This window comes from Plectropomus leopardus, chromosome 1 (genome assembly GCF_008729295.1).
Source record: "Plectropomus leopardus isolate mb chromosome 1, YSFRI_Pleo_2.0, whole genome shotgun sequence".
NCBI classification, from domain to species: domain Eukaryota; kingdom Metazoa; phylum Chordata; class Actinopteri; order Perciformes; family Serranidae; genus Plectropomus; species Plectropomus leopardus.
The window spans coordinates 12678541-12693301 of record NC_056463.1 but is presented as its reverse complement, the minus strand read 5'-3'; the positions used below and the strand labels follow the sequence as shown (position 1 = coordinate 12693301).

At 37.7% G+C, this 14761-nt stretch overlaps 1 protein-coding gene across 1 annotated transcript in view; it reads left to right on the top strand.

Moving 5' to 3' along the window:
- The window catches only part of LOC121942504 (protein diaphanous homolog 3-like), a 215845-nt gene that overhangs the window by 4336 nt on the left and 196748 nt on the right, over window positions 1-14761 (top strand). The window contains 4 exon segments of the mRNA XM_042485728.1: window positions 2182-2214; window positions 2637-2819; window positions 5034-5138; window positions 14471-14601. Coding sequence (XP_042341662.1) covers window positions 2182-2214; window positions 2637-2819; window positions 5034-5138; window positions 14471-14601 — 452 coding nt within the window.

Sequence of the window (14761 nt, the reverse complement as noted above, 5' to 3'; positions counted from 1 at the left end):
CAATTTCATTGTTGTGGGTCATTTTATTAATATTCTCTCATGTCTTTCAGTCTGTTTCTGTTTTTGTACATTTTGAACCAGAATGTCAGATGTTATTTTTGAAGCACTCATTAGAAGGATGGTTCATTGATGAATTGACGCTTAAAAAACCCCCAAAAAAACCACTGGTGTGCATTGATTTATTTCTCTGAGATTGTGTATGCTCTGCTGTTATGCTTATGAAAATAATTATTTATGTCAGAATTTTATTGATTAAGATGTTTTAAAAACAAGTTTTTACATCTTCTGGACCCGTCGGTGTGTGATATGAGTATATATAGAGACATATTGACATTGCATGTATAAGCAGTCCGTGTGAGACAGACATATGAACTTGATTTATTTTATGTATTTTGTCAGAAATCAGGTTTATGTATGGGATTGTTCCCCTTGGAGAAATAGTCAATAACAACATTGGAGATAACATTGAAGGAGACGTAACCTTTCTTTGTCTGTTTTTCCATCATGAGAACATTTTAAAATGCGGTGTTTTCTGTTATGTAGTGACTTCCTATTCCTTATTAGAATGATTCCTTTGGCGTTTCTTGATTCTGTTACTCCTGTTCGAAATACATATGGCAGCTTACCCAAGAAGTCTACAGAAAAACAAACAAACAAACAAACAAAAAATCTACTCGAGCAGAAAAAGCAGCAGACGAAACTTGCTTGGCAGGCACTGAGGTAGCTGGTACGCACAGATAACAACAGGCCAACTGCCAATCTCCTCTTCCACTGCACAAGTGGATCTTTTATAATTTGCAGACAGGGCTTGTTAGAGAAGCACTTTTTAGGCAGCAATTTTTGTTTAAATGACTAGTGGCGTTGATGTTGACTAACACGTCACTTGGGTTTAGACATTTCAACTTATATTTAATAATCTGCTTAAGTGCACTGCTGGGTGCCCCAAAAGGATTTTCTTTTTTGTGGAAAGTTTGGCACCCACCCATCGTGCTCGGTGATGATAGTTTAGGCTCCAGGGGAATGTGGTAGTTAGGGCTTCATTTAGCTGGCATACATTGGTTCTATTAAAACCTGTGGGTCAAAGCCTTGTCAGCTGTAGCAAACATTAACATCACAGCTTCAAGTATACATGTCAATCTAAAGTATCACTGGTAAAGTTACGTTAATGACATAACCAGTACAGTTCCCAAATATCAGTCCTATTTAACTCTATTTAGATAAACAGGGCAAGCATCTGTCTCATTTTGAATTTCAAGATGAGTGTGGCAAATTAGAGACAAAAAACAGCAACATTTCACTGTTTCACTTATCCTTCCAGTTTCACTGTATCTTTCTCTCCTAACACCAAAACACACCAAGCAGTGGAAAGTGTGGCCTGCTGTGAGCTGCTGCGTTTGATTCTGTGGAGAATAACGTCCTAAACATTGACTCCATATAGAAATGGATAACACCTCTCTGCTTCCTCCCACTGGACAAAAATGAAGCCAAAGTATTCCTGATGTGGCCCCTGTCATCTTGCACTAGTAGTGAATTCTGACCCATTGTGAGCAGTGTCATTGATTTCAAGCACACTGACTGGCACATAGATCTGTCAATAATGATGTCAAACCCCCTTTACTTAGCACAATTAACTAGTTATCACCAAAAACATGAAAATGAATTTGACTTGTAATTTGAGTTTTTAATTTGGCCCATGTCCCATTTGCTAATATGGAGGCCAGCCAGCTACCAGGGGGCGATGGAGATGTCTTGGCTTTAATTTTGGGGAGCTGTCAATCGTCCGTTTTATATACAGTCTATGGCCAATCTAAAAGTTGGATATAGTTCAACTTTTAGCAGCGACTTGCCACCAGAGAATACTGGCAGACAGTCAGTAAACAGTCCTGTGACTCCTTTGTCATGTTGACCTAAAACATATGAACAAGCCCACTGGCTGCAGAAAAATGCCTCACTTAGCCTCTATGTGGTGTGTTTTTGGCATACTCTTGAAAGAAATGAACACTACAGATTTAACTTGTGATATCTCTTACGTAGAATATAAAGAACCGATACTTTTCACAATTTGAACATTCAGTGATATCTGTTTAAAAGTAATATCACACTGATGTGTTCTAGGCTGCTGTAGGGTTAAAAAAATCTTTTTTATTATAACATTTGTTTTTTTCTGTTCCCCACGTGTAGCACTTACCCTTTAAAAACATCACTGATGATGTGGTAAGATTTTGGAAATTGCTCTGCTTTCTCTTCTCTTGGTTGTCAATCTTTGCAGCATCTAACATCATTTTACTAAAACTCATCCAATCTGCTTATTTTGAGTAGCAATGAAATTGGTCTTCATTGCCAGGAACTGGATTCAATCACATCACAAAGCACAGACTGCTTTTCTCACTTACTAATGTTGACTCTGCATTTTATTCAGATAGTGCCATGCTCGACAGATGTTCTGTGTACTGTATGTGCTTTGTTCGAACTAATAATGTCATTTTTCTAACTCATTTATAGGCTAATTGTTTCTGAGTATTAACCATTTACATAAGCTCTTAATCTAACACATCCTTCATGTATTTGAAGCCATTACTGACAATTCTTCTGTACTTTTCTCTTTTTTAATTGTGTTTTCTCTGTTGTCTGTACAGCTGGACAGATTCGCCAGTATTCGGATTCCCGGTAGTAAAAAGGAGCGGCCACCCTTATCACACTCTAAACACAATAGTAATGATTGGTCCATTTCCTCATCATCCACCGCACATCAGTTTGAGGAACTTTCATCGAAGATCACCTCAGAAAAAGAGATCCTGGCTCTGTTTGAAAAGATGATGGTATGTTGTTTTGTCATTGTAAATAACTATCACAATTTTCTCAGAATAAAGAATATAGTAGCTTGATGCAAAAAACCTACATCTGATGCAAGAGCAACCACAGTAACTGAGAGGTAAAGATTTGGATGAAGGTTTTAGAACAGACACACTGAATAAAAAAAGGTGGTTATGCAGCTTATGTTGAAAATCTTCAGAATGAATTGTCACATTTAAATAAAAACACAGCAAATCGGGAAAAGGAAAAAAGGTAACACTAAAACACACCACTAAGATGTAGATTATTTCTTGGTTAAATAGCATTCATGACAAATATCACAAAGCTTTCAGCTGAATAATGGCTCTAATAATAGACACTCTTTTACTCTGTTTTTCAGTCAAATGCTCACACACTCCTTTTTGAAAGTGTTTGGTTTGAACAACACAGATTTCCTCAGACTTTTCAGCTTGCTATTTTTCAAATAGGACATTCTGTAACACCAAATTGACTCAACATATCAATGCTTTAAAGATGACTTGTGAGGTGACTTCTATACATTTTTGAACATGTTAGGAAATGTATGTCCCTGAAACCAAAACGGTCTCAACATGAGCAGGCAGATAATTTGACTAACTACCTCCATTACTTTATGTAGGTGAACTGGTAGACACTCATGTAACAACATTAGGGCTACACCCATCAGTGCAACACTCTTATGACTTACTTTAAAACAGGCAGAGACACTGGGTCTTGTTCACCAATATTTTCCTGTTTTTATTCTTAAATTTGTTCTTGAGAAAGGTCAGACGAAAAGTCTACTTCAGACTTATGACGTGTTCACTACTGTGTTCGATGAATACTCTGGTCCTTGTAAATTAAAAGTGCATGCCAGTTGATCCTAATTAGACCAGGTAAACACCCCGCCAATCCACATAAAAAGGTGTGAGACTGCAGGGCTGTGTGTACACACAGAAATTGAAAAGAAAAGTTGAGAGAATTAAGTCAAGAATGTCTCAAATGAAAGTTTAAAGAGGGTGCAGCACCTGATTCCAAATGTAAAAAAACTTCACTAGTTCTGAAGTAGAGCAACCTCTGCAGGAAGCAAACACCAAATGCACCTTTATATTTGTTAGTGTCAGCAGTTAATATAAAATAACGGGAATTAAGGGAAATAAAGCAAAACAACGGTTCATTGAAATCCCTTTCCAGGGCATGATCTGCAACACTTTGCAGCAGTAGTAAATATGCCGTTGTGTGAGTAGACCTTGGCTGCAGAAATAGGCCTACCTTAGGCTTATAAACAGTGTGATCAAGTACTTATTATTTATTGGCATGGTCCCAATTAACATAGTTGATTTGAATTAAAGTGTTAGTGTAGTGTTTATTTAAAAAATGTAATGCTCTGTAAAATAAAAAAAGCAGTATTATAAATTATGTAAACATTATTATATTTTTAATCTTATAATATGCAATTGCAGATTTAAAGAAAACACAATAACCAATTTTTTTTTTAAGATTACTTTTGGGCTTTTATTGCCTTTAATGGACAGGAAAGTTTAAGTGTGAAGGGGGGAGAGAGAGAGAGAGGAGGCGACATGCAGTAAAGTAAAGGGTTGAGGCCGAGGAGGCGAGGATACAACCTCTGTATATGGGGCGCTGCTCTATCCACTGAGCCACCAGGCACCCCAATAACCAATATTTTGCACAAACATGTCAGCACTCAAATGTGCGTAAGTGTGCTGTTGATTGTGGGTAAATTTTATTGTTATTTAAGAACAAATCCCAAATAAAAAAGATGTCACAACATCCATGAAAACTGTGTAAGTGGGTTTTAAAAAGAAATTTCCCTCTCGAAACAGTCTGTGAAGGAGGCCCATTGATGTCATTACCTACAACATAATAACAAAAAAATGCTGTTGTTAATACGATAATGTCTAAGTTTCTTATATAATCATATGATCCCAATTTTTCCACACATAATTTCCAGAAATAAAACCTGGTCTAATGTTTTGGGATAAAATTAAATTGGTAGAAAAAAGAGCTGTCTACAGTAAACCTGGACCAAAGCTTATATTGCTGAAGTATTTCATAATCAATATATGGAAAAAACAAAGCAAGTCCTGTTGCCAGAGGTGCAGCTAAAATTGAAACAAACAAGAATATTACATTTTAAATTAGATCAGATTAAAATTTCAATAAGACTTGTACCATCATGCTGTTTTTTACTTTCTTTTCAGGAGGACATGAACTTGAATGAGGAAAAAAAGACTCCTTTGAGAGAGAAGGACCTCAACACAAAGAGAGAGATGGTCATCCAGTATATTTTTACTGCCTCAAAAACTGTAAGTTTTGAATGCATACATTTTTTAACTTAATTTTACTTTCTATATTTTGTTGCTTAACTTTATATAGTTACATGATTTAATGTGTTTCAATATCATGTATTGTTAAGACCTTATAATTTTACTTGTACTCCTCACACATATCAAATAATTCTTGTATTTTTCAATGAAAAATGATGTCCCACATGGGTCCTTGCCCAAGAGAGACTGGGTAGGGATTGAATTCGTCATAAATTTGATTACAAGTCAGTGAAATCTCATTTGTCTTGCTATTTCTGTCTCTAGGAGCTGTTGTTACACCTGCATGGGGACACATTCTGTATTGAGGGTGGGAAATGTAACAGAGTAGTCATTGAAATGCAAAATTAAAACGCTGTCAAACATGGTACCTTGCAAGAATTAAATTTAAAAAAATAAAATAAAAAATCGGTCATCAAATTAGTTAGGATCTGCTTATGTTGTGGAAGGGTAAAGCCCACTCACCAACATCCACATAAACCCAAAAGCGTGCCTGTTGCCTTGGTGCATACTGAGCTTGTCTCTCTTTCCTTCTCACTCTGACTTACTTTCTCTCTGCTTTTTATTTTTCTCTCCCTCCCTCTCCCTCTCTCTCTCTCTTTCTCTCTGGTTTTGCTCACTTAGTCCCAAAAGGTGTTCAAAATAGATTTTTTAGCTTTAATAATTTCTGTTGCTTTTGGGTGATAGTGCATCACAACATAAATTGTTGATGCTTTTGAGTAATAGTGCTTCACAGCACAAATGGATGAGGTTTGATATTAATTCTTAATAACATTTTTGAGTGCTGGAAGATAATTGATTAGCTTTTGTGCCTTTGCCATCATGGCTGATTGGTCCTCTTTCAAAGTTTCAACACTGAGCCTGAAGCTTTTCCTTTACTCACCCTCAAAGCAGACAGGCGGATTTTGATAGAGGATGATAAAACTGTTAGTGTTCAGAGGAAAACGATTAAATCTCCCAAAGAAATTGCAACTTTGGACCATTCTTTCTCTTCCAGACCAGAAAAGGCCATGCTTTACATCGATTTCTCTTACCCTTAAGAACAGAATCCTTTTGAAAGACCACAAATAGTAGGTAATACTCCATTAAATATCTACCCCAGAGTGTGATCATAGTTAATATTGGTTCAGTCTGTGATACTTGATACGAATAATAATGAAAACTCAGCCTACCTGAGGTGTTTTTTATATTGATTCATATTAACAGAAGCTTGAGAATAACCTCTTTGTGGGGACACCTTTTAACATAAATCAACTGTTGTTAGCAAATATCACAGATACCGTATTAACCACAGGGATGGGAACTGAGGAGCGGTTCCAAATTTACCAAACCTTTGGAATCGTATTTCACCAAGCTTGTCAATACACCTCCATCAATGCCGGTGTGTTTTATTAACAGTAGGGCTGTTCCCGACTCAAAATTGTGAGATTTTACTTTTTTTTTCTCCACATGAAGTTTTAAAGTTTGAATGAGGCTCAGTGAATGGGATGTAGCATTCATGTGAAATAGTAAACAAGCTAATGGTGCCGACGACGGATTGACAGTGTGCAACAACAGGTTTTGCCAACCATTTTAGCAAAAGAGAGAAGACTATGTTATCTTGGAGCCTTACAGTGTATAGTTTCTCCTCTGTGCTGCTGCTGCAGCCTCAACCAAAGAGTAGCATGATAGTCAAGAGCACTCACTCCGCAGCAAAATCTGGAGACCAATATATCCCCACAAGCATACTGCACAGCACACTGATTAGCAAAAAACAAAAAAAACAGACTGCTTGACTTGAAGCTATCTCAGTCGACTGAGAAATCTCCAACTTATAATTTGAATCCAACTTTCAGGTGGCAGCTGTAATTAACAGTTGCCCAATTCAAACCTATGATGTTTATTCATGCCTTCACGCTACTGGGAACCCTTAACAAGAAGAAGTCATGGTGGAGATGAACAAACAGTTGAAAGGGTGGTATCATTTCACAAAAACAGATACATTCAGCTGTAATGTCTGTAAAATCATTGTTCATGTAAGGGTTGGAAACGCCCAGCAATTAGCTAAGCTTAAATTCCAGGAATACCGTCAATTTGACACTTCATGCACAAGTGGCATTTCTTACCAACCAACTAGCATGTCTGTTACCAAGGTTAGTTATCCTGTGTCATAATTAAATTCATGCCACACAGGCAGGCAGGCATAGCACATTTATATGAAAATGAATACAAGTGTTCTTTCAGTTTTAGATGATGTATAAAGCAGTGCATTTATGCTGAATACCTTTGAAGGACTACATTTTTTCCAACACAAAATTATAATTGATATCAATAAATCAGTTCTCAGTTTTATCAGTTCTCATCTCTAATCAACCAATGATCAGGTCACCTCACCCTGCATTGCAGGCAGCTCAGATGATCTTTGACATGTGTGTTTTTTAAAATATTGGATATTGAATATATATTGAATATTTTTTGGTTAATAAATTGGCACAGTGTCTTGCAAAGAAGGGTTCAGTTTAATATGTTTGCTATAATCCAATATCCCTGCAAAGTTGCCTTAGGCTGTCCATCTCTAGTTACCATGGGGACCAGCCTGTTTATTTGCTTGCGTTTGTTCACCTGCATGGTAAAATCTCACGATTAGACCTTGAAGACAGGGTGCTGCTGTGCACTGAGACAGTGAAGACATAACAGAGAGGTGGTAGTAGGGACAGAATACCTCTCCAAAGGGAGGCGTTTTGTATACACTTCTCAATTAAAACTATGCCTGCAAAGATTGTGACCCCCCCCCTTTTGAAATGTACAAGTTGTGCTGGTTACGATCACCTTTAATTAACCCCACCACACCCGAAACACCAGTGTGGCAATATTAAACAGTCAAATTGGAGTGCTGTCCTTCCTTTTTTTTACCTGCATGGTAAAATAATTTTGCCAGTGGCCAAAAGGCATCAAATTAAAGTGCTTCAAAACACCAGTTTTATGAAATTTTACGTTTACACAAGTCCAGGTAAAAATGCTTGTTTGGAGAGGGAAGTTGTGAAACTAAGCATGTTGACATATGGTATCGCTCTCATTATGGTATTACCTGTGTAAGTATATTGTGACAGTGTGTAAAACACTAAGCAGGTGCGTGTTAATTCTGCTTTCAATTCTTTAATCACTCTCAAGACCATGCTCAAATTCTGACCATTATTTTATGAGGCTGGCCAGGCTCTCGTGTAATAATTTGCCCTCTCAGACCAATACCAGGTCCATAAGCAATAACACACTCAAGGTTGTGCTATTATTATGGGCAGAAGGAGTCTGATGAAGTTTTGGGGCTTTCGCTATCTGCGCTGAAAATGACTCAAGGCTTCGGGGCTTCAAACGCAGAAAGTATAGTGACATCTGGTGGCTTGTAAAACTTATAGCAGCCCTTCCAGACTGGAGCAAAAGCACTACCACACCTCACTGATTTTAATTGTTTTAGTCTCATATGTGTGCAATAAAAGTCAAAGAGAGCTTGCATGCTATTATTAAATTTGTAATAATTTATCTCAGAAGGGCTGCATTAAATGTAGATATTGTGAAAATAATAGATAATTTATATGCATTGTCCAGAAAGTCAAGACAAGCTGACACATATCCTATTGGCGTAGTTTAGACCCATTGCAGACTCATGTGTTGCAACTTTGTGGCTGATATTAATGTAAATATATGGAACATATGAGTTGCAATGAGTTGTGATATGATTGGAAAATTATATTGATTAAATGTCCGCATTACTTTGACATGGTTCCCGGGCTCATGGAAAACCAGGAAAAGTCATAGAATTTCACAATCTCATTTTCTGTGCCTGGAAAAGTCATTGAATTAGTAAAAGTTGTTGAAAGTCATGGAATTTTGTTACAATAAAATTGATTATTACAGTAATCTTCTGAAGATAAAGTTCTACGTCAGATTCCAAGCCTTAAAAAGCGTATGCCTGCATTCTCATGTCGCAGCATTGTTTTTCAGACAGAAATAAGTTTTTAATCAAATGCATTGAGATTACTCTCACAGTATATAATCATTTCTGTTCTTCTCATGCTTGGAAGCCACTGTCAGACTATTGCTTATATGAGTGCCCATAGTTTGACATTTTTGAGGTAAATGTAAACATTACAAACTATTAGAGATTGATAAAGGTTGCTGATTAATTGTCATCCAATAATTAACATTTGAAGTGAATTATAATATACAGCCTGGTTCGTGTTATACATTGTGAATGGTTTGGGAAATATTGTCATGAGTCCTTGAAAAGTCATAGAAAAGTTCTGAAATTTTGCCGATTAAAATGTATGGAAACCCTGCTTTTATTACATTATTACTTCGTTTTAGGTGGAAATGTTCTCATGAGCCTATCACGTAGTCTAGATGCAAAATTTGAAAAACTGTCAGACTGAAATGAAATAATTGTCAAGCCTTGGATGTCATCAGTCACATTGTAATCTTCATTTCTTAGGAGCTCTTACACAATATACAAAAACAGTGAATTTCAAGGGAGTGAAACAAGCTTTGGTGTGCCGGTATCACCAATCCATTTTGACTATACTGTGGTGTGTTTTATTAGCACAAGTACACTATTAAACTTAATATAATTTTTTTTCCATTTTTAACATTTTTTTTTAACTCAAGTCCCACAAAAACTCAGGAATTATGGAAAACAGGTTTATAATACATCACAAGATGGCTTTGGCATCTAAACATTCAATACTGCTTCCAAAATTGTTGTATGTTCTGTGCTGACTTAGTAAAGTGTTGTTCTGGCTTGCAATTTTCGTAGATGTCTGGCAGAGAAACAATTGTAATGTATTTTGTTACACAAAATAATCTCTGACCTTTGCCAGTGTGTTGTGGTGCAGTAGTTGTCTTGAAATAACCAAAATAATTCTACTTCAGGGAGACCCCACTGTGTTGATTTGTCTGCAGTGCCCCTGCTGTGTGGGAAATGGTGTTTCACTTAGTGTTGTCTTTTTAAAGCAAGAATTTTCAGAAATGTCTCCACTCTGTCTCAGTGATACACAGCATGACAATAAGAGTGAAGAGAGGGGCAAATTAACAGGTCATTAAGAAATCAAAGTGTACTTATTTGTAAAGTGTGGTTCACATTAATTCAAGTTTTCTGTATCTCGATTCAGTATTCACATTCCCATATGTACGTTAAATTAGATATTGGTCACTGTAAATATCCTTCTGTACAGCTTTGAAGAGAGTACTCTCTTATGAAATTTCAGTAATATAGATGCGGATCAAACCCTCCAACAAAATGCTCAAGTTCAGCCAGAGCTGATATTAGACTTCAGCTGTCTCATTTTGCCCAATCAAGTGGGTATCTTCTATGGTTGGGTGTCATTCACATTTGAATAGATACTGGCACTGGTCCCTATGCCTGGAATCAGGTACTAATCCCCAGTGGTACCTTTCATTTTATTTTTTTACCTTCCACTCTCTGTAATTAAAATTGTTTATTTTTGAACAAGCTGCAGGGTTGACATAGATGGCTAAAATGCAATGTGCTCCTCTGCTCATTTCTAATCTCATGTAGAGCTAATATTCTGTTTCTGTCTGTCTGTCAGCTTGTGCATGTGTATGTGTTTGTGTGTGTGTTTGCTCGTCTAGCAGTGATATTAAGGGATTAATTTAATATAGTATAGAAAAGAAAATAGGCCAGGCGTCAAAACTATCGGGACGGATAGCACTGCGTCATTTGTTTTGACTTGCTGGGAAGCTGACAGAGGCATCGGAGCGCCAAAGCCAGCTCTCCAGCTTCAGGATGTTTCTGCCTCCTGTCTTGAAGCTGTCTTGTCCAAAGAAACTCAATACTTTTATAGTTTCCTTGCTCTTGTCTAAACCCAACGTTCTCAACCAGATGCACTCTATGGTACTGATATTTGGCACTTATTGATTTACTAGGAAACGGAAAACTGGTAGTATCGGTATTATTCGGGTTCGAGTTTGGCACCCAACCCTAGTATCTTCCAAACTTTATTTATTTGCACACAGCTGAATGTGAAACAGCCATAATGTGGGGCTCAGTTCACCTCTGACTTCCTCAGGATGAACTGCTGGCCAGTCTCAGAGACATTTAAACCACTAGCCTTAAAAAACACGAATGAGAGGCTTTCTGTCTCACTGCTGAACAAACACAAATGATCGTCTACTGGTTTCCAAATTACAGTTGTGGTTAAGAACTTAATAAAAGTGACTGATTGTTAAAGTGGCTGATCATTAAATATAATATAATAAATATAATTAACAATTGTTATCTTTTTCCTGAAAATCCTCTGCTCATTGGGGACAGAAATGCTTCGCCAAGTCTTGATTTGAGCATTTAATCGATACATTACATGAATTTACAAGCTGATTGAAACTCACCTTTTAGGGCTGTTTTATATAGTACAGCATAATTAGGACCAGAGGTAGTGGTGTTGACCTCTTACCGGTATGGTGCTGTTTCTGTCATTCACAGTCATAGTAGGATATTTAGGTAATGTTGCCTTTTGCTACAGTAGGGAGACAAAACCGTTGTCCCTTTTTGCAGATGGGATGTCAGTTGTTATCATTGTTAGGCGCTATCTCTGTATCCTCTCCTCTTAGTGTCCGATATATCCAAGGGGAGGGGTGGAGGGGGATCAAAACAGAAGAGTAAGTGCTGTGAGAAGGTGTAGGCATTGAGACAGAGGGATTGCATTGAAGCATTGTGGCCCTGCTCCACTTCCCTCTCCTATTGTGATGAGAGGGCCCCGGTGAAAAGGGTGAGATGGGGAGGCGATGGAAAGAAAGCTGCTCCATTACCATGATTGTTCTAGGCTCGGTTATTTGAGAAAAAAAGTAGAAATCAGCTCCTCTGATGCCTGCACTGATGCTCCTTTAACGATAGTGGCCTAGCCAGATGTGCCAGATGTGCCATGAGCAGCACCCATGGTTCCCTGACTGCTGAAGGCCTTAGAGATACTGAGAGACAAGCAAGTTGGTCATCATCATGTCTTTCCAGGACGGTAGAGGTGCTTGGCCACTGGGCCAGAAGAGGAAAAATAAGGCAGACACTTACCGTATTGTTGATGGGCTGGTGTGCAGGCAGGGAGTGGGCAGAATTGGTGAAATTGCTGCTAGTATTCAAGTTACTCATGACAGCAAGAAACAAACAAGGCAGGAGTCGGCCATGGCTGATTTTGCCAAGAAAGAGGTGTAATCGAGAGCCATCATGGGAGTGGAGAAAGAAGTGCACATTTAGCCGTGATGATAACAACAGTGGAGGCAGGGGTTGTTGCTAAGGAGTGGTAGATTAATCAAACTACTACCTGATTGGGAGGAGGGTATATTTATATGTCTTGTAGTACTCAGGCAGAGCCTCACTGGGGTAAACCAGAGGTGAAGTCCTTTTTTTCCCTTTCTTTTTCCCGAGGTTCAAACTGGGTACCAAGCTATTCAGTAGTCACTTAGTTACTATCACAAGAGAATTGGAGCTGATGCCATAATTATGTTTTTTTGCTTTCCTGGCACTTATTTGGCTTGCACGTGTAGATTTGGCTCTGCTTAATGCTGATCAATTCCCTTTCTAAGGCTATGGAGGTTCTTATGATCATTATAATACACACTTATTGAAGACTGAAGATTAAAGTGGGTTTTTGAGTGAGATAGATTTTGACAGATAATTTAATATGTATTGTGTATTGAGGAGAAAATCATAGATTGGGGCTTGAGGTGTCAGGGGAGAGACAGGCTGGGCATAGTTCCATTGTTTTGGCAGCCTGGAGGGGTTAGGGATTATTTATTCCTGCTGGTAGTGATACAGGCTGATTTCTGAGGTCTTTGATGAATCAAAAACGTATCCAATGATATGTGACGGTTTGGCATTAGAGCAGCTTCCTTAATAAATTGAAAAAGTGTAGCTTTCTCTCTACACCACCCTCCCACTGATAACACAAGAAAAGCTTCAGTCATAATTGTCTAGCTACGGTCTTCCCAGACCATAAAAACACAATGTGCATGCATAGTTACCAGTTTGATGAGATGCATTTAGATGCATTGTTTTTTTTTTGTCAGATCTAGATACATTTTCATTGGAAAGTTGTATTTGCAAAGTCCCTCTCCCTTGGGTACATGGGAATTAGGGCCAGTGCAGGAGGAAATAGGGTGACCTTTCCGTAATGCAAGCACAAATTCAAGAGCAAAAGCAAAAAAAGTCCAAATCTGCATGTGACAATTGGCATGGTTTCCTTTCGAAAAAGATTACAGAACATTGCAGTGTGAGAGATGATGGCTGCCTCAGTTAACTGCTGTGATTTCAGTTGATGACTAAATTGCGGACTAGTATTAAAATGTTTAAGATTTTGTGCTCCTTTGGAAATGTACAGTTTGGGAAATGAGTCGGTTGAAAGTTCCAAAACTAATAGAGTCTTCTTGACTTACCATCACATTCAAGAGAACAGAAGAATCATCTTCTGGTTTTATCCGTAACCCTGGGCTTGCTTCAGGATGTTAGGCTGCCGGTTTTCATCCAAAAGCCTTGAAAAATGAGTTGGTCAAAAAAATGTTGTCATTTTTAATTCAAATGTTAGACTAATTATGAAATATCACTGCTGCAGGTGTTTTTTGGGAATTTAATCTTTAAAAAACTATGTTTAACTTTCTGCTAAACTATTTTATAGACACAGATAAGAGCAAAGTAATGGAAATAAAAGTATGATTGTCATAAAAGCTATGTACATATATTAGTTATATACATGTACATATAGAATGGAACATTTAGTAAAATGTCTTTGTAAATTAAGGTTGCATTTTTCCTGTAATGTCACAGTCAGCTTGTCCCATCATGAGAAAAGCTAGATTCCTTTAGCACTAGTAATATAATATATATTTGAACCTTAAATTCAACCCCACATTTAGAATTTGAGTGGTAAATGGTAGATAGGCTGGTATGGGAAAACATTCATAGCGATATTCTTGGTGTTTTATAACCATTGTCATTTCATCAAAATAATGTAGCATATCCAACAAAGAAAAAGGAATACGGAGAAAAACGGCATGCATTGCATACACACATATCTGACAGGAACTATTGGAATGAAATTTGCTCAAGTAGGCTAGACTTAAATTGATTTTCAGGTTTATAAGGAGACAAGTGCACAGTACTGGAAATGAATTCTTGAACACTTTTGCACATATGTGCTTTTGCAGAGGACTGTTAAAGACACAGGGATTTTTCTGTCAATGTATGGATGATTCAGACTTTTTGGCCATGTGTTTTTTGTGATCACTTTTTCCATGGCTTCTCTAAAGAGATTTCTTCCTCCTCTCCTCTCTTCCAGGGTAGCCTGAGAAGCAGCCATCAGATATCTCCCCAGGAATTCCTCGGAGAGCTGAAGTCAGGGGTGATGGACGAACGTCTGTTTGCCTGTCTAGACTCATTGCGAGTGTCCCTCACCAGCAACCCCGTCAGGTAAAGTGCAAGGTTATGACAGTAGAAATGGACTTGCTCTTTTTCAAGTGCCCTCACTACAATCTCTTGGCAGATTTCTTTTTTGTCAATAATTACACAGTTGATAAAGACATTTTGAATAGATCACCATTTTGAATAGATCACCGTCATATACTGTGCA